General features: G+C 34.8%; 1 protein-coding gene across 2 annotated transcripts in view; it reads left to right on the top strand.

Moving 5' to 3' along the window:
* FUT8 (fucosyltransferase 8) overlaps positions 1-23,600 on the top strand; it is a 70,683-nt gene that overhangs the window by 6,827 nt on the left and 40,256 nt on the right. The window contains exons 2-4 of one of the 2 annotated variants that reach the window (XM_075712675.1): positions 6,077-6,192; positions 6,334-6,496; positions 13,083-13,197. In XM_075712675.1, coding sequence (XP_075568790.1) covers positions 6,077-6,192; positions 6,334-6,496; positions 13,083-13,197 — 394 coding nt within the window. Of the gene's footprint in view, positions 1-6,076; positions 6,193-6,330; positions 6,497-13,082; positions 13,198-23,600 lie in introns of both variants that reach the window. The other variant, XM_075712674.1, reaches the window with a different exon arrangement.

Genomic DNA, 23,600 nt, shown 5'->3' with positions numbered 1-23,600 from the left:
TGATAAAAGTGCCAGTCCTCTGGGATGATTGAAAATAGGAGCTGGGCTGTGCTTAGTTTAATCCAGCCATCCATGAAGGCCAGTGTATGACAAGAAGTGATCTTTTCACGCCGAGATTTGAATGCTCTTTTGCTACCAATTTATGTAGCAGCTCCTCATCCCCAAAGACAACAAAAAAAGAAAACCAAAAACATGCCTTATGAAACATACCTTATGTGCAGGCAAAAACATCCATTTAAAAGTTGAGAAATGTCGTATCTGTGACACAGCTTTATAAAATCTTCCTTAGCCCTTTTTTGCCATATCATACTTAAATCATATTTGATCTTGTAATTTTTCTGCAGGATGCGTGAGAAAAATTAAGGCTTTAGGGCAGTAAGAGGTCTGGGGGGGTTTTTTGTCATCCACCCCCCCCCCCCCCCTTCTGAATGTTTGATTTCACAAACCACATAATGTTCTTCTGATTTTGTTATTATTATGCTTTTTAATATTTGTAATTTATTACCTATATTGGTTAAGAATAGTTCATGTTTTTGTAAGGACTTTTGGTGAGGTTATTTTGAGATACTTTTTTTTTTTTTAAATATGTACCTTCACAATAGTGCAAGTTGGAACAGTCACATCTTTTTGAAAATTGTCTGAAATAAAAATACTCCTTTAGGAACGGAGTACACTTTTGTGGTGCACTTTTGATGACTTGAAATGACTTCAGGCACCACTTCCTTTTTACAGTGCATTTAGAAAGCCTTAGGTGAGAAGTTACTGTCGTTTTTCTTTTGCCAATATGATGCTTTGTAAAAGCCTTACTTGGGGGCTGTAAAGAGGCACAGATGTAAATTAGCGATGCAGAAGATAAATTGATTTAAAGATGTCCTGTATTGCTTGAGTTTTAGAAATTATGTGCATGAATATTGTGTTATAATGAGATTTGGAGAGTTACCATAGTCCTTACATGTTTATAAACAATATTGTGTGAGCAAATGTCGGTTGATTTTTAGAAGCAGCCTAGATCCCATTAGTGCAAAATAGTAATAAAACTGAGGGGTTTTTATTACATTGTTGTATTACTGTTCTATATCCAGTAGACTTGGAAGAGCCCTTTCAAGAACACTTACTAGAGATGCTGTAGGTCTCACAGCAAAAAGGGAAATCTTTACTACAGTTTTTGTAGTTATTTAAGGGAAACTCAGTAGGAAGTAATAATCAAATCAAAGTAGTACATCATGCTGTTTCATTGTTTGTTATCTGAACATTTTATTTACTAGTAAGATTATGATATGACCGCTAAAGGCTGTCACTGTTGCATCTAGATGATATAAGGCTTTTAGAAGAAGGAGAGCTTAAAAATGACTAGTTTGGTAATGTCTGATTTTCTTACATAGAAACTGGAAAAGCTGCATGTATGCCTTCATCTGTGTCCTAGACTATCTTTTTTGCAATACATTAATGGTTCATACTATTCATGTGCTCCTTTGTGTCTTGGTGGGTGATAGTCAAATTTTTATCTTTTATTATATATTAGTTGTATGCACTCCTGGAAGATAAACCTGGTAATATAGGAACCAGTAATTTCAGAGTCCTGTTCAGGGAAATAGAGCATCTTGTTAAATGTATTCATATTGTGTTCATATTATTAATACATCATATTCTGTATGTATTTACTTCCTAGAGTCTACTAAATACTACATTTTGCAGAACCTGCAATTCTTTTAGTAAATACAGTGACCTGTTTCTTATCTGAATAGGATCATGTGCTATAAAGTAGAACAGGAATGGAAAAGGGCAAAATGTAATTAAACCAAACACCAGTATTTCTAGATATTATTCTCATAGTTCTGAGTGTAGCTTCAGAAAGAAGAGGTAGGATTTTAATTTTGAGAGAGCCCTATAGTTGCCTTAATGTAGTTGATGCTGGGGCTGGGATAGAATCCAAACTCAGGATCAATTACTCACAAGCAAATCTATTAAAGTACTTCTATCAATTACTCCGGTCGGTTGTTGGGCCCAGTAAGCCTGTTGTAAGCATTGAAAGGGACTTGAATACAAGAACAGCTTTGGGTTGATAAAAATATAAGTATTATTTTAAAGTACTGTTTTCTATTACATGTATTCAAAGTGTCTCAAGTTTGAAGCTGAGGCTATTGCACCGGCAAAATGTGTGAGGGAGGAAAATCATTGAACTATGCAGTGTGCATCTCTGCTCTTTTTATTCATTTTTGTGCAATTCTGAATTAAGGGAAGGGACACATCTTCAGTGGATATATATCACTGATCAGAGCTGTGCTGATTTAAATTGATAAGGGATCCTGCTTGCTCTTTATTTGCAGGTAACATTGAGTGTTTTCTTTCAGTTTTATTTACTGAGGAGGTTTTATCTTAGAAGGGTGAAGTGACATATTCTTTTTGTTTGTTTGTTTGTGTGTGTTAGTGGTCATTAAACAATTTTCTTCTGGGGGAAAAAAAAAATTGAAAGAAGAAAAGCCAATCATAGTGTGGCTTTAGTTAGTTATAAACCTTCTAGTTCCAAACAAAACTCAAAAAGATATAAATGAAAGAATGAGAAAATATTTGAGTGTGAACTTATGAAACCTTACATTTTTCCTTTTGCTGATAAATTAGTGTAACCTTTAAATGCCTTGGAAATAGGAAAAGGTTGGAATAGTTTTTATAATTTTTTTTTGTTTGTTTTATATTTTTCTTACAATTATTTTATGCAGTATGGCAGTTCTTCCAGCTAAATGGAATGTCACTGCAATTAATTTTTGAGTGGTTCTTTTTGCCTTCAGAGGTTCAGATTAGAGATTGCTACTTTGCCATTGCCCCTCTATGTTACCTGAAGGTGGTGAGAAAATGGCCTCAGTGACATGGATGATGTACATAGAATTCTTTTTTCCATCTTTAATGTAGCTGGATTAGTAAACAAGGGACAAAGCAGAAATGGGTTGTCTCTACAACATAATCTTTTTAATGTTTGAAGTTATACAGTAATATCTTTATTTGATATGAGGTCATTATGGAAAAGATAGTTTATATTTACTATAAAATGGTACGAAACAGTATGCAAAAATCACACCTTGTATTGAGAAAAATAATTCAAACAAAACCAACACTATTTGGTGTATTATCATGGCTGCCCATGTAAGTGGATTATAATTTTGTTTATTTTGTATTTATAACTTAATTTACAATGTTGTCAGAGCAATAAGTGAAGGATATTCTTTTCTAGATGCTTACTGACGTGTTCTTTTGTTGTTGAGTAGAATCATCATAGTTTAGATAAACTCACTTCTCAAATTTTACGGAACAAGTCAGTTGTCAGGACTTAGTTTGGTATGAAAGCTTATGTGTATGTTTTTCAACAGGAACTGTTATTCATAAGTATGCATTATTCCTAGGATATTCTGCACTAGAAGTTATCTGCATAGATGATGCCATGAGTATAGATAAGGATTTTAATTCAAACACTTTTACCTCAAATGTTGCCTTATCTCCGACTCGGTTGATGTACTTGTAGAGGGCAGTAACAAGCAAGCTGTGCTGGTTGCAGAGAAGAACCTTTTCCTTAATTTTGAGACTGGATGAAAGTGAGGAAGACAGCAATTTCAAGTCTCATGAGGTAACAGATGTAGAGACAAAACTGCACAAAGAAGAAGTTATTTTAGTTTTATCCTAAAATTATGTGATTTTTAAAAGTCCAAGCAACTAGCTTAAGGGAATGCCCACCCCTCCCCGCCCTGCCCCATTCTAGCTCCTTCTATCTAATAAGCTAAGTATAGTAAACATTTTTATTGCAGTATGACAAAGCAAGTTGAATATTAAATGGCACGTACTTTCTTTTTTAAAATCTTAATTATACCAAATGGTGTCAGAATTATTGTGCTGCTTTCATATCATCCACAACCATCCTTCTGTAGTATTCTGTAATTGCTACTTTAACAGACTTTCCTTATGTTCAGAGGATGTGTGGGCTGTCTGAAAATTTCCTATGGAAATGATTTGGTATCCTTTTACCTTACTGTTCTTCACAAATTCTATCTTTAGGGAATGTGACTTATACTGGATAAGCCATTCCATTTTTCATGGTAATTTTATGGGGTTAGTTGTCCTGTCACAATCCAAATTGTGATACCCACTTGACAGACCACAAATACATTTCAACCTTGTGGTTTTAAACTAGTGCAAGAGCTTAAATATGTTTCAGTATGCTTTTTAAATGTTTGTTTTTATTGTCTTGTACATGGCAATACAGTACCGTATCTCAGTTATAGTATCATACTGTGCATTTGTTGTAGAAACAAATTCACAAATGCATTGTTCATACAGAGGGAGTATATTTAGGGAGTGCACATGTTTAAGATTAGAATATTTTCCTCAATTTTGTCATCTTGTTCCCTCAGTGCATAAAAACCAGATATATGAGCAGTTATTGATAATAGGGGGTTGGGCTAGATGATCTCTAAAGGTCCCTTCCAACCTAAAGCATTCTGTGATTTACCATGGTAGCTTTAAAACACAAATAAATATATTGCAATAATTTAATTATCCCCAATTTGCTTTCAATAAGGAGCTTTAAGTGTGCAAAAATTTTTACTGAATTCCTGTCAGGCTACGTAGCTTCCTCTTCCACCTCTCCCATGCCCCTCTGAAGAAAGGGACTTAAATGCTATGCTTCATGTGATACACCTTTCTGATGCTCACATTAGGTATTTATTCCCTTCAAATGTTCCAGTGAAAAGGACTTTTCATCAGTTCCTAAATTTTTATTGGCATTTAGTTATCCAGATCTGAGAGACATTAAAGGTAATGGTATCTCAGTAGGATCTTTACAATGCTGTCATTTCTGGTTTAGGGTGAAGGTATTCCCTCTAACCACTGTTTTCTCTATGCTGGAGGCATCTTTCATCTGGCAAGGAGTATTCCCATATGGTACCTTGAAACTCTGTGTATGTGTGTGTGGAGAGAATATCACTTTCTTTTTATGCTCATATTCCATTATGAATGAAGAATCATCTTCATGCTCTGCAAGAATTCTGTATTCTTTACAGTGCTCAAGACTTTTCATTACAAATCTGTTTGCTTTTTTCCTTTTCAAGGTCAGCTCTTAACAAAAGTCTTATAAAAGGTGGAATAATTTTTAACCTTTGGATCCACCAGAAGTGTCATTTCTCTAGAGATGAAAAGGGGTTTTATTTTCCCTGCATGAATTTTTAATTTTTGAGGCCAATAGAGGATAGCATCTAATTTCTATACCTTAATAATTTCAGTTTATTAATATGTGGATTTGAGTTGTGATGATGAGCAAACCTCAGTAATACCCTCAGGGCTGATTTATGGCTCATAGATTTCAGGATACATATTTCCATACTTCTCCTGTGCTCACATAGCAGAGATTTCACAAACGGATGTTGCAGTTTCTAGTGTTTTTTTAGGTGACCGGCAGTTTAGAATGCCAGAGTTGTCATAAAAAAATTACCATGATGGTACATTTAAGAAGCTAGGATCTTTTTCTGGACTCAGAAAATACATTGAAATCATCTTGTCCCAATATGTAGGAAGACTTAAAAGTGGAGTTCCAGTGCTGGAGCTCCGGTCCTCTTAAGAATATATGGCCAGCATTCAAGACCAGACTGTATTTCATATGTCAATATAAAAAGTAGCCAGAACTTGAGTGTTGTGAAGGCACATCCCTTGATTAAGCTTTGCTTATGTGCCAGTCAGTCCAATGAACTCACAGGAAATGGGTTAAGCTGCTGCAAATACTACTTTCACAAGTAGAGCCTAGGATTGGTCTTGTCAACAAGTGGAAGTCTTGTAAACAGCACAGTTTAATATCAGGTTGAATCTGTGTGCTGCAGCTGTGTTATGCGCTGTCTTTCTCCTGTGGGATTGAAGTTCAAAATCTTTATTTATGTTAATATGTTCAATTTCTTCTGGCTTTAAGAAAATGCCAAGAAGGCTTATCAGCAAAAAAGTGTGGCACAAAAATGGGAGGAGAGCTGAATTGTTAATGCAAATAATTTATCAAATAACAATTATATTTATAAATCACATAATTTCTTTGTTTTCTATATCCTAGGATACCAGATGGTCCCATTGATCAGGGACCAGCTGCAGGAAAGGTACATGCTTTAGAGGAGCAACTTGTAAAGGCCAAAGAACAGATAGAAAACTATAAGAAGCGGACAGGAGATGGTTGGTAGATAAGTTTTCTTTTACTTCTAAAACAAGTTTTGGTATTCAGTATCACAAATGCATTAGTTTCTTAACAAATAATTTACCTACCAGTGCTGATGTTTTTATGCCTTTTTTTTTTTTTTTTTTTTTTTATAGGAGGCCTTGGAAGAGACCATGAAATACTGAGGAGGAGGATTGAAAATGGGGCTAAGGAACTTTGGTTTTTCCTCCAGAGTGAATTGAAGAAGTTGAAAAATTTAGAAGGAGGTGAACTGCAAAGACGCATTGATGAATTTCTGTCTGATTTGGGTCATCAGGAAAGGTACTTGTATTAGTTGATTCTGTATATATATTGTCAGTATTATGGATTAAGTAAACTACTGGTATACTGCTTAAAAATCTCTTAGGATAAATCACTGGTATGTGTTGTGGATGGGGTGAGAGAGAAGCAAAAATATACTTTATGGATATAAACTGGTGAGTTAACAAGGTTCAATGGTAAATGCAACAGTGGTTTAACAAGATTCCATGACAAGGTACACTTGATTATTTACTGCATAGAGGACAGGATCAGACAAAAACTGTAAGGTAGACCCTCCTGTTGAGTCATAATATTCAGAAAGGACCCTCTTGCTTTCTAAACTCCTTCTCCGAGAGGAGTCTAGGTGTGGCTGGATCCAATCCTAGTCCCAGGCTTGGTCAACCATTTATGTCTGAAGGATTATATAGGTGCAATTAATTCTTTATATCACTTAGCTAAGATTTCAAAGTTTAGCATGCTGTTGGTCACTTACTGAGGATCTGTTGCATCAAGGAATCTCTCAACCTTAAGAGGTGTCCCTACTCAAAGGGAGATGCTGGCATGCAGCCTGCTGCCGTGGAGGAGAGCTCAACGGGCCCCGGGCTGTCCACTATTTATAGAGTAAGACAATTGACTTATAGTCATATTTGCATACCCGCAAGATGTCTGGGTCCCTGCTCCAGACAGCCTGGGGCTATTGAGTTGCCACCTGTCCCAAAAGTCCAGCACAAGCTGGATGCAGGCATCATGACCCCCACTGGTGGTTACTGCTTACACGAGGGGGCGGGCAGCACATCCACCACAGTATGTGGGCTAAAATACCATGTCTGAAGCATGAACATAAAATCATTACTTGTCTCTGATGGGACATAAAGTATACATCTAGCTTATGTCACTACATCTTAGAGTATGACCCTTTAACTTGACATATTTTCATTTTTTGTATGAGAAGATCTGGGTCCTGGATGCCAGTTGTTACTTTTCAGTTGCACCTGTCTATATATGTGCATATGTGCATGCTTGTGCATATAACAAAACCATTAAAAAACCTTAAAAATATTTATTTTGGGTATCTGATTGTTCCTTTCATAAATACTAGAATGTAAGTTACATTGATCATTGGGATATTACATAATTGGAATTATTTTAACATTGGCTAATATCTTAATATCAGGACTAATCATCATTCTGAAAAGTCACTTCTTTTTGTAATTAGGATTTAACAGCGTATTTCAGATGGAAATGACCTTTAATTACATTGTCATTATTATGTTGTTCAAAGATGTGTTGGAATTATATTTTCAGTTGTTGTTGATCTTCTGGCCTCCCCATTGTTGAAGTACCTTTTGTATTATACTAAAACATTCTGTATGAGTTTTGTTCATGCTGAACAAAATTAATCTGGGAAGTGTTAAAAGTTCAGTAAAATCTGCCTGTAAACCCATTGTATTTATAACTCTGTTCCCAACAGGATTGCAATGGCAATTTGTGTCTTGCTAGTTACCAGTCATAAGAAAATAGTGGAATTAACTAAATATAACATGTTAAACAAATAGCTCTTTCCCAAAAAAGCTGAGATCTGCATGTGTGAACATCAGTAGTAAAGCATGAACTTTCGAAAATAATACTGTAATAAAAGGAAAAAATAGTAAAAATTTTCAATTCTTTGGAAATAATGTAAACATTATTTAAAAATGATATGAATTTGATTATTAATGTGGGCAAATACTTTAGTCCATTAAATTTTGTAATTTAATCTTCCACAATTCCTAAACCCAGTTTGTCACAGATTGATGGTGTTTAAAGTGAGAAGGGACTATTCAATTATGGAGAGTTATTATCTATATAAAATAGGCCATTACATTTCATCCAATTATTTCTCTGCTGAGTGCAATTATGTATGTGTGACTGAAATAAAAGTATTGCTTGGCTGAAGCAGAATTTTCCAAAAGATTTGAGACCTTCAGTGAAACAGTCAACTGACAGAGAAGCTGCCGTTTCCTTGGACAGTTTGTTTCAGTAGTTACCTCCACTCACAAGTATTTGTTCTCCAGAGAAGTTAATTCCATTTGGGTTTCCTGGACTTCAGGTCATTGATTCCTGATGTACCTTTTAAACTGTCTGTGCCGAAACTGGAGCAAGTAGTCTAATGCCAGCCTTACTGATGTCCGTCATGGGATCCAAATCACTTGTGTACACATTACTGCTCTGTTTATATAGCCAGGATCACATCAGGCAGTTGCCACAGTGGAACCTTGAATAATGTTGTGTGTTTGATGCCAGAAGGTTTTTATGTCCCTGCCACCAGGATGAATCCTTTTCTTACTCCTTTCCTTCTACACCAATGACTACTAATTCTTTAAGCCCAACTTGCAAATTTATTTCTGGCAGCCTTATCTTCACATCTCTCTGTACTTCAGGATGAGATGAAACCCATACTAGAAATGCATACTCCTTTGCATTGAATAATAAAAGTCTGCACTGTAGACCTCTGGAAGTTATGAGATGAATCCCACTGTGGAAGTCTGAAACCACTGTAGTACTGGAAGAAGTGTGTATATGATGCAAGCAATCACAGCTGCTCTAGTTTTTTTTTTTTTATTTTATTGCTGGGTTTTGGGTTTTTTTTTTGAAGTACATGTGGACCTGTTGATTTTCTTAAAGGGATTTAACAAGCTGCCAAATGCCCTTTTGTTGACGATGATGTCTTAAAAAATCGTTACCTATGTATCTTAGATAAATGGAACATTGCATGTGAAGCTGGTATTATTTATTTATATATAGAAAAACATATATATCTTAGATTTTTAAATATATATATTATAATCTAATATTTGGATTAGAAAGATTAGTGTTAATTATAAGTACTTAAGGCAGTTTGTAATGCCCTCCTTATGTGGGAAAGCAGATAAAGGGCTGGGTGGTGATCAAATGATGAGGTCGCTATGTAAGGCAAGTAGCTAATAATATTTTTTTGTTTGTGAGGAAAGCCTGTTGTATCATAGAGAAGACTTGCTTTTTAAGAGATGATAGACTTAAAGACAGTTTCTGTGACTCTGGATAAGTAGTATTAGAGTTCTTTGTTAATCTTGTCACTGTTACACAAATGTCTGCTACTAACATGATGGCGCTTCTCTTGTTGGGTGCCTTAATCAGTATTTCTTGGCTGTGTCCTAGGGGTTGTGTAGCTTTTCTCCAAGAGAATGCCAGTCTGCGCAGATGTTTTTGTCCTGTATTTCACTACTGATTCTGTTTAAGAAACAATGTAGCCCAATGCAGAGTTTCCTGCATTATGGAATGTGTAATTGTATTCTTGTAGTTGCCATAGGGAGATAGTTGTTGAGAGTAACTTCAGCATCTTTACTCCATTCTGCTTTCCAGGAGCAAAATACTTTTAAGAGTAGCTCCAAGATTTAATTTATGATATGAAACAAAAATAACAACAAAATTATATCGTTGGTTAGTAACACAGTGAAAGACCAAGTTTGACTTACTAAATATCTGCAACGCCACTGTCTGAAATTGTCTTTCTGCCATTTTACCACCCCCAATAGCCTCTAATAATCCTGTGCAGGCTCATCTTTTGTCTGCACTTAGCTATTTTTAGCTCATGGATCACCGGTCCATCTACTTTTTAGCTCTCCACATGGAGCCTGACTCTGGCCTTTGGTATTAGTCTGTGTCTCTTCTAAATCTGTATTAATAAGCCATCATAATGGTCTGCCACACTCAAAAGAACCTAGCAGATGTAAACCTAAAAAAATGCACATTTTGCAGCAGGAGCAGTCAAAGAAAGGAGGTTTCTGTGACTGATCTTGTGTTAAAATTGCACTACCCTATAATGATATCTGTGTGATAACACCTGTGAATTTTTCAGTTCCTGGTTTACTTCAGAGTTTTATAAGAGTAAATTTTTTAAAAATAAGATTGTAGATACTCTCTGAAAACTCTTGCATGTATTCATAAAATTTCCCACAAATCATTTGATATTCTTTATGGTTTGTACTGAGCAAAGCTACCTTTCCCTAAAGTGTTGAGTCACTGCAGCTGTCTAAGGACTCTCTCATTATTCCTCTTACCTCAAAAATGATGGAAAATAATTAGATTTCATCTGTAAGGTTGGTTATTTAAACTTACCTACTGCTTTTGCTTTGTCATGGTGACCAGGGCCAACAAGATAAAAAATAAATTTTGGACAACAGTTTTTTTCCTTACAAATAGGAAAATTTACTTAACTGCTGAGAGGGAAAACTTTTTTTTTATTGGTAGGCTTTGTATTTTCAGTTATTTTACGTCAAAAATTAATAGAAATCTATTTCTATAAAGTAAAAGGAGAGTATGGTGATTACCTACATCACAAGTACAGAAAAGACTTTTCTAAGGCCAGTGAAAGAGAACATTTGAAAATTGTTTTAAATGTGGCTGTGGTTGCACAGCTGCTTTTAATGATAGCACAGGATTTTTTTTTTAATGTTTAGACCTCGAATTTATAGTTTCTCTTTAAACATCCAACATGGTTGCATCCTGATTGGGAAGAAAAGTATATTTAAACCCCCAAGAAAATGCATGGGTTTCCTTTTTTAATTTGCCTACTAGCCTGTAATGCTCTCTATAAATTGGAAAACACTGCTTTAAGAGAAGCAGACTCTTTGTTCAGTTATTTGTATATAATCCATTGTATTAGATCTACTGCATCATTAATTCTGTTCTAATTGTCCTAAACTGTGTTTGCGTGTTATTTTGAGTATTATGCATCTTTAAAAGTTAGTGATTCGAAATTAGTTACCTGATAATACTTTAAATTGTTTATTTTTTGTACAAAGCCAGAGTAGGGTGTTTCAAGCTCAGTGACCTTGTAAAAGAAAATCCAGCTTACATAGTTTGAGACTAGAATGTAAATATGGCACTTCCAATTAATTGACAGAAAGTGAACATTACTGCTACTGAACAATTTGGGTATAATGTTTAATATAGCAACAGATGATATAGTAAGTCAGTGTCACTGTTATCCTGTGTAGAAGTATGAGTGTGAAAAACAGAATCAGTGCATGAGAACGGATAGATACGGATCCATAAATCCAGTTACTAGCAAGAGAAGGTTGTCTGATAACTGTGCTGATAAAGACAGCTCTGTCACAGTTTGATTTATCTCAATATTTACCACTTAAATATTGTGTCATTGGAAATAATTACCTAATAGAGATATGTCATCTGCTCCTCTCTCAGTTGCTAAGCTTATTTACAAGGGATAGCCTTAGCTAACTAGGTTTGTGGTTCCAGTACTAACAAGTGCTGCCACCAGCCGTGTCTTGTATTACTTCACTGACAAGACCACTTCAAAGGTTGTTAGGAAATATGCTTGTGTTGCCCACACTCTCTTTTTTGTCACCTCCCAAATTTCTCTGCCTTTGTTCGGTTGTATCTCTTCCTAGTGATCAAAATTGTGGCTTATGATGAATTTCAGGCAATAAATTGCAACATCTGAAGGTCAGATGAAAGAATTAAGAAAAGTGGTTCAAACTTAAAACTTTAGCATTGTTATGGAGAAATGTTTAGCATATGTAAATATTCTCAATCTATAAAGCCAGCTCTGAAATTACTGGTTCTGAATTGGGCTACCTGTTACTTGTAGAATAGCCATTAATGTTTTTAAAAATATTTTTAATAGTTTGCCTCTAGTTTTGTATTTCCTCCCAAAAGCCACAGATACAAAGAAATCTTTTCCTGGGTGTTACTGTTGGGTTGTTTTTCACAAAATTCCTGGCTAATCTCAGAAAATAAATGTCATATACCATTTTTCTTCTCATGACATGGAGTTCTTTATCCTCTTACTTGGCCGCTGAAATGTGGTAACCCTAAGAAGAGGGATCTCTAGTGTATTAGATAACCTCAATTTAATATTTGATAGTGCCTCAAAGTTAATGTTTTGTAGTCTAGACTTGTAACATGGCTATGAGTCTCTTTCAAAATTCTTATTTTTCAATTTTTTTCCATTTGAGTATTAGTAGCATGTGGTCATTCTAAGCAGGCAGAATGCTTCCTTCTTCCAGAGTCAGAGGGACCTACATGCCATAGAAAATACTGTTTACTAAACCTTGTAATAATATTCTGCAGTTAGTTTTCACTAATAAAAATAGAAGGATTACTGTTGTACCTGTGCTAAAGACATTTGTAATATTATATTCTATACAAGCATAGTAAGATGATTGTAGGAGGCAAAGTAACAATACATTGTAATAGAAGCTACTGTAGGAATCATTATTACACTTCCATCTGGGGCTGTTGGATAAAGTATCTAGCATGGAACTATTCTTTCTTTTTAGTTTCCTTTAGCACATACCAGAAACAAATGCTTTATAGCAGTTTTTCTAACCCATCTCCTGCTTACTACTACTTATGGGTATGGAACATATGTTAAATGGAGGACACAGTCAGTCTTTCTTGGCTACTGTTTGGATTGTGGGGTAGGAGGTGGCATGAAGAAACTGTTTTAGAGGCCCTAATTGAAATATCTGTTAAATTTGTCTTTGATTTCATCTAATTGTCCCATTTAGTAATGTTAAGATTGTTTCCCATGTTTTTTAAGATTGTTTTCCATTGTTTGCAGGTCAATAATGACCGACTTGTACTACCTCAGTCAAACAGACGGAGCAGGAGACTGGCGAGAAAAAGAGGCCAAAGATCTAACAGATTTGGTACAGAGGAGAATAACTTATCTACAGGTAAGAGGGTAGAGCTTTTAAATCAAGGTAAACATTTGGGTTTTTTTTTAATATATATAGCACTTAGTTATACCCTTGTAATAGAATAATTACATGATAGTTTTAAGTAAATGTTTGTATATGAATGACATACAACAGAAATTAAAATGTCTGTTTCAGACATTATTTTATATGTATATGGAATGATAGTATTTCAAGCAAATTTTTGGTTTTGGGGTTTTCGCTGGGATTTTCTGTTTGATTTTTGGATCCATGGTTTTCATTGGGCTGTACTTACCTGTTTGGATTCTTTGCTTTATTATAAAAGATAAGTCTCTGGTTTCTATTTTTGATTCTTTACAGTATCAGAATGCATACATATGTTTACACAGTGTTAAAAATAAAAGTATGAAAGTCCTTCTATGAAAATTCTGAACAAGCAGCCCGTTTTTAAAACTATGAGTATGCAAAATTGAAGTGCTTGTGTAGTATATCATCCAGTCCTAGACTGTTTCAGCAGTTGTGTGAGACTTCTCATAGATGCTCATATTTGTGAGTGCATAAAGCCCTTTTAATATATGTGCTTGTGTGTGTCTATAAAACTTAAACAAAACTTGATCTGAAGGTTTTGGGACTTTTATTCATCTATGAATGCATGCAGCTGTTTATATAGTGAGCAAAAAGATATTTGATGTAGTCTGTTTTATTTGTACTTGGTTTGTTTTTCCTTGCATGTGTGCACAGCACTGCTCTGTTTTGTATGGTCACCCCTAATGTCTGATCTTTTCTCTATGTAAATAGCTGAATTTGTTTCTCAGATTTTCATTATTTCACATTTCACAGTTCAGCTATTGGAACCTTCTCTTCTGTGACCAAGCTATGTATTTATTGTTTGTGAAACAAAAAAAGACACCCTCCCATGGAAAAAAATGCCCTGTAAATTATGCAGGAGACATCACTTTATTATCTTCCTTCAACTCCTTCTTGAGAACTGTTCCTCATTCTTTCATTTTTGATGTCACTGTTTCGCTATGGTGTACTGTAACTACTTTTCATACTGATAAATATGGCTTTTCTCTACCTGTTTCTCTTCTTTCACCATGTCCGTTTGCTGTCTTACGTAAGCATGCATACGTTTCTGGAGAGTGATTTGTCTTCCTGTTGTATGTTTTACAGTGTTCAGGGCCTTAGTTCAAGACTAGGACCTCCAAGTACGTACAATGAATAACGAAAGTAAAAGGAGTTCAGGAGAACAGAGGCTCAAAATTGAAGCATTAAATAAATTCTTACATTGTTTTCTAGTGAATTTGAAATAAATCTCCTTACTGAGCAAAGAGCTCAGAGCCCAGTTAGCCCCTTCTAAAATTTATTTAGATTAAAATTTATTTAGATTTAGATTTAGTCTATGATAAAGGGCTTTCTCTCTACAGAGGTAATTTATTCTCATTTAAAAAAAAAAAAATAGAAACAATATTAAGAATAAAACCAGTGCCAAGTCACAAGATATATAGAATCCTAATATTTCATATTTGTAGCACAACTAAGTTAAAGCCTTTCAGAAAGTGAATTATATCCTAAGGCACTTCCAAGAAAGGTAACTTTCTTTATCCTTATTATCTTGAGAAGGAAACCTGATGGTGAGCATGAGCAGGTGATGTACAGAAAGTTGTAGCATTAGGTTCAGAATTAGAATTAGGTCTAACATACTTGGCTCAATTTCCATCATACAGGCCATTTTTGTCTGTTTTATGTATAAATTTTTAAAAAGGGAATCACTAATAAAATTTCTGTCATGGAAAGAACTGAGCATTTTTTCCTATTTGTGCATTTAAAATATAAAATTAATCATTATGGATTAATCCCATAACACTAAGAATGAGTATTTCCCTCTTTTTTTTTTTTTTTTTAAGTTCTAGTATTTTCTATATTAGAGAGGAAATTACATTGGTTTTAATAAGTTGTCACTGGTAGAGTATAGAAATTAGAAATATATAAATGTGTTACTGCTGCACATGAAATTCCACATGACTGTTTCACATGGAAGGATCTAGAAACTATACAGAAGGGACATGTGTTTCCTTAGTAATTGTCTTCGAGGTTTAAGTTGAAGAGTGGTGATACGTATTTTCCAAAAAATGTAATTCTAGCTTTGATAAACGTTGATATTTTTAGCATTATAACTGTGCAGATGATCAACAATAGCACTAAATTCTTGGGTTTAGCAAATATGCAGCAACACGTTAACAATTATTTGGGTATTTTATGAACAAATAATATTACACTGTTTATTCTATACGTCTTTTAGATTAGTAGAAACAATGTAGGTGTATTGGATGTTTAGTTTTTGTTGTACTAAAATGTGAAATAGAAATATGTCATTAGCCTTCTCACAGCAATATGTGATGAACCTTCTCTCACTAAACTAGTCATTCTTTCATATGCGTACTGTGTTTCTTTTTATTGATCTTTTTTCAGGCTAAACATACCTAAAATTTTCATTCTTCACATGTAAGAATTTATAATACCTTTAATTTTTCCTTCCTGTTGTCTTCCCTTAACACTAATTCTTCACCAGGCTATTAGAAGTGAGCATCCACTAGTTGACAAATGACAACAGACAATATATTCTATAAATCTATTGATTTATAGAATAGCACCAAAATATGATTTTTTTTATCATTTTTTGTGCAGTCTGAGGTATTACTTAGCTAATAATAGGTCTCCCTTGAGTTCATGTTACTATGGAGCTATTGAAAATGATGCTCAAGATTTTTAATTCGGCTTAATTTTGAAACCTGAATATTTTTTCTTCCACTGTGCTTACTTTAAATTTAGTTATCAATACAAAATTTCACTTGCCATGAGACATGCTTACTTTGGTTAGTTTCTTCTGCAACTCATGACAATGTTCTCTAGACTTGACTAATATAAAATTTCTTAGACTTCTAATTTAATGGCTTTGCCTTTTACCAGTTCTTCCATGTTTCATGCATGAAAGTACTAGTCCCTTTAAGATAACTAGAGGCTTTTTCTCTGTGTATTTGCCATTTCTCGCTCCTTGTTATAATCTGGTTTTGATCTTTGACCGCACTTTGTCCCTTACTCCATGACTACTTTTGTTTCTTTGAAGGTTGTTTGCTAAAAGACCGAAAAAAATGCAATGAGTGCAACATTACCCAAAGTTGGGGTGGAAACCTAGCCAACTCATCAAAGATAGAATATTTTCTTTCTCATGAGTAGTTACAGTCTTTGAGATGGATCATTCACATATACAATTACTACCCTCTCTCTTTTCCTTTTTATTCTCATTCTTCTGTCTGAAAAAACCCAAGGATGCAATCTCTTGCCTGCATGCCTGTAAGCCAGGCATAAGCTTTTGGAGCCCTTCTAAAGATTAAAATATCTCCTGTCTTGAATGATTGTTGCAAGTAATGATCCAAAACTGGAATATGTCTGTGACTACACACTTGGAAGTCAAGCTGACTTATTTTCTAGTGTGGGTTTCAGGATTTTGAAGAGTACAGGACTGAATGTGAGTATGCAATGTAAAGCAGTCCATGGTCTGAAATGACACATATAGACCTCTATTCATAATATAACTGTATTAAAAAATAAAATAAAATTTAAAAATTCAACAGCCCTTGCCCCCCAACTCCATGCCAGAAAGAACTGTCTGGAACATACTTGCTTTTTTTTTTTTCTTTTTTTTTTTTTTTTTGGTGAAGAATAGAAGTACCGTATAGTTTTCTTTCTGGTACATGTGAACAGTGACAGCTGCATTATTTTTGGACATCTCCCTGGGAAATCATTTAGCTGAATGATTGTGAATAGTGATGACTGCTACTTCATTTGGATGGCATTACCATAAATTTGATTTAATGAGGCTACATTTAGCTAGTTTCATGTAGTTAGAGCAACATTTAAAAAACTAGAAGCTTACATTTAAGCAAAAGACCTTATTTTCAGAGATGTTCATTATCAAATGATTGAAGAGAATGTGCAGAAGAAGTCAGACAGTACTGTAGTACTCTGTATTCTGGAAGTGGTAGAGTGAGTAAATGATTATGAAGGCAGCAGTTTGTTTTCTTCCCCTTTCTTTTTGTGCTTAGTTTTATTCTATTTATTTTAGGGGGTTTGTGATTCAGCATACAGTCTCCCAGTAGCAGAATATTTTTGCCTCAAATTTTTAAAAAAATCAAAACATTATGTTCAACTTTGAAGGTTAAAAATATAAGCAGGTGAGAAAGGTTACTAAGTACTTGACAATATCACCAGTTATAATAGTCATAATTTGCCATATTCATACTATTTAGTTGGGGTTGTGTATGCATGCAAAGAAAAGAAAGTTGCTTACAAGACCTTATTCTGAGGTTTCTGGATTTGTCAGTATTTTTGGTGATTTAATGTGTCACTTAAATTTTTCTGTCTTAAAATGTATTAAATCCTCTCTCTTTCCTTCCCATTAAAATGAATGATATATATCATAAATAAAAGTACTCATGCTAAAATGACAACAACAAAAAAGACTCTGGGCACTCTGCATGTGTGCAAAGGGATTTACCATTCACACCTGTAAGTCTTGAAAAGTGTAAACTTGTATCCTTCAGTAATTCAAATCTAATGTATTATATCTTTTCCCAGTTATTCCACTTCACTCATAAGAAAGAAATTGTAGTGTGCTGTTGGTGTTGATAAATTCAAAGTAATTTGAAACAAAGACAAAAGTAAATTCCAGAGTAGAAAAAATCTCATAGAAAATTATCAGTCAGCATTTACTTTTTTTTATTGGGAAAGAGAACACTAGCTGAAGGACTTAGCTATGTGTCTGTATGGGCACTGTCTGGGAGAAGAGATGATTTCTTTAATGGGCAGACCTTGTAGCACTTCAGTTTTCCTGTGGTAGACTCAGCATCCTTAGGTTTATTTGAAAGCTTTCTGGCATTTCTGCCAAATACATGTAATCCTGGTAATTCACTTACTCAAGGAGAAAAATTTCGTGAATGCCAGTTCTAGTTTCTGAATAGATTTAAGGAGTAGACCTAGGAATAGCACACTTCAATAGTCTCATCTTGAAATGATAAAGGCAAGTTTAGATACTGGCAAGGCAAATGGTTGAAAAAGATCATATCCTTAAGCTTAACTGAGATGTGTTCCTGGCCACAAGTGCTACTTGCTTACTAGGTAGTATAGCTCCAGTCAAGATTTGTGGTTATGGATTCATAATATTGACACACTCTGGCTGTGTCTTCTAGTTGTCTTGAACTTGACAACTGTGTCTGTTATTAATTTGATTAAACTTCAATCATTTGACTTACATACACTCACTCATTTAATTATAAATGGATCAGTGCCACAAGTGGTCAACAGAATTGAAAAGAGATAATGACAGTCATGTGGTTGTCTATATCGAAGGGAAAGTCATTGAACAGAACAATTAATAAATTCTGTCTCAGATTCAGGTTTACTGACCTACTAGCAAGGCCTTAAAATGTAGCATCTAGCAGATGGTTATATTGTTATCTTGTTACATTCTTTTCTACAGCATCGTCAGTTTAACATTTTATTAAAGCAGATTTTTCTGTGGAGGTAAGTGGGGAAGGTAGAGGCAAGAAACTCTTAGTGCATCAACTGGAGAAGACTGAAGTTGCACTTATCCTTCTTTAGGCACCAAAGAATCCACGCAGGAAGGATCCACTAGTTAAAAATGCATAGGGAACTTGTTTGATTAGTTTTGGTACTTCCAGAATTACCTGAATTTTCTTGGGAAATTATGTCATTTAAATAGTTAATGAAAAATGAAACTGTCTTTAAAACACATTTTGTCAAGGTTTTTGTAAGTAGCCTACTTCAGGTTTGGAAGTGTGGCTTGAACAGAAAATTTGTTATAAAGTCTCAGGAGCTGTTCACTAGTTGAAGGATTATGCCCAATCCTCTACCCTCCCATGCAACCAAAAACCTACTGACAGATTCTCGGAAATGATTGTAATTTAATATGCATTTCTCTGTTTTTCTATTTTGCTACTATACATTTCAGTAGTTCTGAATTGCCTACTGAAAATATTTGGTGGATTGAAATTTAAATGCGATTATATTTATATGTATAATCTGACATTTTGCCCAGTGAGTGGTTGGTGGATTTTTTTTTTTTGTAGTTGCACATCTCTGGCTCTTATTCATGGTTTTTGTGAACAGATTCTTTTATTGTGTATTGAACCATCTTTACGGTTTGATATCGTAAGCTCATCTATATTTTGCAGTTCTTTTCCCATTTTCACTAGGTTGCTGAATTAATTGCACAGCACTGGAAGAGTGTTTTGATTCCTTCCCTGTAACACTAGAAAAGAAAACTTAGGCATGTGAATGAATCTAAGCATTTAAAAAGTTAAGCTTTTGGGCAAAACAGATTTAAAAGTAAAACAAAAGAATTAAAGAGAAAATAGCAGACAGCAAGCCAATTTTTCTGACTTTTTGTGAAAGTTTAGAAAGGAACTGAATAGTTTCTATCACATATGAAAATGTAAAAATTATTTGACTTTTGAATATGTCTTGAGACATGTCTTGGGTCTTCTCCATTAAGTTACTTAGCAAATTCAGTATCTGAAAGTATGGTGCTAGGATAATAACCACTTAATAAAGTGTGGTCACTGCTGATATCTATATGAGGTTTCCTCTAGAATTTCTGTATAGTGGATTGTGGAGCATAGTGTGGTTAGTCCATCTGCACGCTGGGATGTTTTACTCAAGCTGAAGCTTGTATATTGTAGGAAGGTAGGTGCAAGCTAGAGGAATTAACATTAGAGGCAGATAAGGCTCCCTGTCTCTCAAATCAAATACATAATATTTCTTACTAGGGAAGGAAGAAAATTTTCTTCCAGCAGCTGGAAGAAATTTCTGGGGTTTTATTTTGTGAGTTGTGTCATCATCATCCCATGTGCCCCCTGCCCCCGACTAGTATTGAGGGGAGCTGGTATGAAAAAGAACCATTACAAGTGGCATCACAGCGAAAGGGGAGTAGAATATGGTGTGAGTTACATTTGTGATAACTAGGACGAGAAATACATTTCCTTGACATCATTCTCTCAAAAAATGGGATTTTCCACAGTATTTGGGTTGGAGTGTCTCCCCCAGCAGACTATGTAGCATTAAGGAATAAAGTATTTATTGAAAGTATGAAAAAGAACACCTTTGTTAATGAGCATCGTACTGTGTTTATGAGGTTACTTTGTAATTTGCAGCAGACTGCTTGCCCACTCTAATCTGTCTTGATTCATTGGATGAGAGTACATTTCTCTAAACATTTTTAAGTTTACAAACACCACAGTCATTTCTCTTATAGTAAAATGGATGTTAAGCAGCAGAGTGTACTTTCGCCAGTTTGTCATGTGCTTTGATGACTAACTGCACACTTGAAAACAGTGGAAGGTGGTGAGGCACTGAAGCAGCACTTCTGACATCTTTCCCATCTGATCCTCTTGACTCTGTGAATAGGCTAACCAAGAGCCCTGGAGAAGAAGGTTCTTGGAGCACTGAGAGCAGTGGAAGATGGGGACCTGGACATATTCCTAAGACTGTTTTTAACTCTAGTCAAAGAATGGCAGGGAATGTTCCAAGGCACTGGAACATAATATTCTATACTGTTAAATTGTTAGAACAGTTCCTGGCATGCTTTTCACTCACATCAAATAGTTTTCTCCCAAACAATTCTTTGGCTGTGTTTGAGACTTAGCACAAGACACTTTTCATAAATCTGCTGTGTGTGGCTACCCTGGTTTAAGAGGTTTAGAAAGTTTAATAGCACGTATGCAGTCTTTTCTGCGCCAGCTAGAATAAGTCTCAGGGACATTTGATTTGCTACTATAGATTTTGCCAATGTTCATGTGTTCCAAATTATCATGTTTCTAACAATTTAGATTTTATTTGATTTTTGGTGCTATTGTTGTATGCTAGTAATCTGAATGTAAAAATACCACAAACTGTAATTTTGGAGCCACACATTACATTAAGAAAATACTGTGGTGCTTCATTATCTTTCAGCAGCTTATGGAGTTAGTGGGAGTGTGTTTTCATTTTACTCAAGAGTACTCAGTCACCCAATAAGGAATAAGAAACAAAAATAAACTCATGGTACAAATAATGTGCTAGAGAGCATTATACCTACTGATTCTTTTGTTTAATGTGTAGAATTATGTGAACAGAGATGTCTGTTCTCACCATTCTTGCTGATGGTTCCATTTAAAATACTGCTGTTTGTTTAGGGGAAAAATAAATATCCACTCAGTAATGGGTATTTCCCACTATACAGCTATAATTTCCCCTCAAACTTTTTCCAGGTTTTCAGATTTTTTACAAGAGAATACTAATTTATTTTAATACTTCCCAGGATTTCAGTCTCTTCTTTTTTGTGTTTTTGTTTTAATTAGAGATAGAAAATTAAGACCAAAAAAATTGTTGCATTTTAAACAATTTATTTAAAATATCTGGCTTTAATACCCTCAGTATTCTGCAAACTTGGTGCTAAACAGCTTGAGACTAATAGTTGCAGAAGAATTTTACAGTATTAGCTCATTGAGTATGTTATGTTTGACTGCATATTAAAATTGTGGATTACTGTCATCTGCACTGAATTTTGAGTTATGTACATGGGGGAAGGACAGTCTTTAACACACATACACACACATATGCAGTTGAATAATACCACTGAGTAACAAGATCTTGGAGTTACCACAGATAATTCCATGAAAATATCATTTCAGCATTCAACAGTATTTAAACAATGCATCTGCATCAAGGATAGACTGTGCAGTTCTAGTCCCTTAGTGTCAGAAAGGATATAATAAAACAAGAAAACTTGAAGAGGAAAGAATGTGAATGATCAAATATATGAACCTGGTATCTCTGAGAGTAAAGACTTAATAGATGAAGATTTCAGTCTGCTAAGAGAGCTGAGAAGGGATGTGATACATAGAGGTCTAGAAAATCTCGAGTACCCTGGAGAACTTGAGTAAGGAATGACAGTCTAGTCTCTTCTAAAGAAGACATACTTCAGTACAAGACTCTTACTGCTCTGCTTTTGCAGAATTAAGTTTAAGGTTGAATTTAACAAGGCATATTTGGGGCAGTCAGTCATATAATAGCATGGAATCTGCTTCATTCTCATTAGTCTTCCTGTAAAGATTTATAGTGGCAGCATTCCTTTGGTGAACCATAGATACTAAAAATAACTTTTAAATAATTTTATTTAAAGGCTAGTGGTTCCTGTTTGGCATGTCTTGGTTAAAGTAGTTATTAAATGGATGCAGAAGAACAAATTCAAGTAAGTCTTATGACGATAACGTAGCTACCCAAGTCGGTTATTCAAAAGAAGCCATTCAAGGATATTCCTTCAAACAGGTAAACCAATGAATGTTAATTAAATCCAAGACTAAAACCTACTATTTGTCTCATTACTAATGCAGTTTTGTAGGTCTGCAATGTAATAGGTGATTTCCCAGCTCCATTAGTAAAGGAGATGTCAGCCAGACTTCTGTAACTCTGCTGCACTCATAAGGCCTGCGTACCTCATTACAAAGGTTATCATATACTACAGAAGAATTAAGGACATATATTTCTTGCAGAGAAAACCTGGATATACTACTTTCCTTGTAACCTAGGCAGGAGAGGTCATTTGTAGCCTAAAGCACTGTAAAATTTCTTAAGGGGAGAAGGAGCTGGAATCTCCCAGTGCTTGCAAGTAAGAAGTAATGGCATATTGCCTTTATTTGGGTGAGAGTTTAAGTGTGTCAATTTAGTGGAAACCCTGACTTTTGTAAGAGCAACAGTGTATGCCCATGTTACTTGTGATGAAACGCCACCAAATCCATTTTGCCAGTTATAAAAATCCACTTTTATTTTAGGTGACATGTAACATTCTCTTCCACAGAAATACATATTTTTAACCATTTTACAGTTCTGAAAATCTATTAATATTTTCAGTTGCAGTGTTCATGTAAGTAATTTTGAGAAAAATGACAGATGTAAACTCTGGCATGGCTTGATAATCTAATCTACATATTGCAATATGTTTTGTGTGTTTGGGTTTTGGGGGTTTTTTTTGTTTGTTTGGGTTTTTGTGTGGGGTTTGTTTGTTTTTTAATGCAGTTGTATGGCTGTTACATAACAGGGCTTGACAATCCTGGAGGTCCCTTCCATCTCTCTCTTTATTATGTAGACAACTCAAATGGATATGAGTCTGTGATCAGCAGCGTAGTTAGCGATGAGAACAGAGTACATTGCTTACTCAAATGAGAGACTGATAATCCTTTTCTGTGAGTTTATGCCAGGAGGAAAAATCTTCTGTTAGTCTTCACTGGATTTGAAATTGACTGTTGTTATCCTTTATCCCTTTATGGGTTGCTTTGCTTGGCAGTTTTGGTTTATGAACACCC

The sequence above is a fragment of the Pelecanus crispus genome, chromosome 6 (assembly GCF_030463565.1).
Source record: "Pelecanus crispus isolate bPelCri1 chromosome 6, bPelCri1.pri, whole genome shotgun sequence".
NCBI lineage: Eukaryota > Metazoa > Chordata > Aves > Pelecaniformes > Pelecanidae > Pelecanus > Pelecanus crispus.
This window is presented reverse-complemented; position numbering and strand designations above follow the sequence as displayed.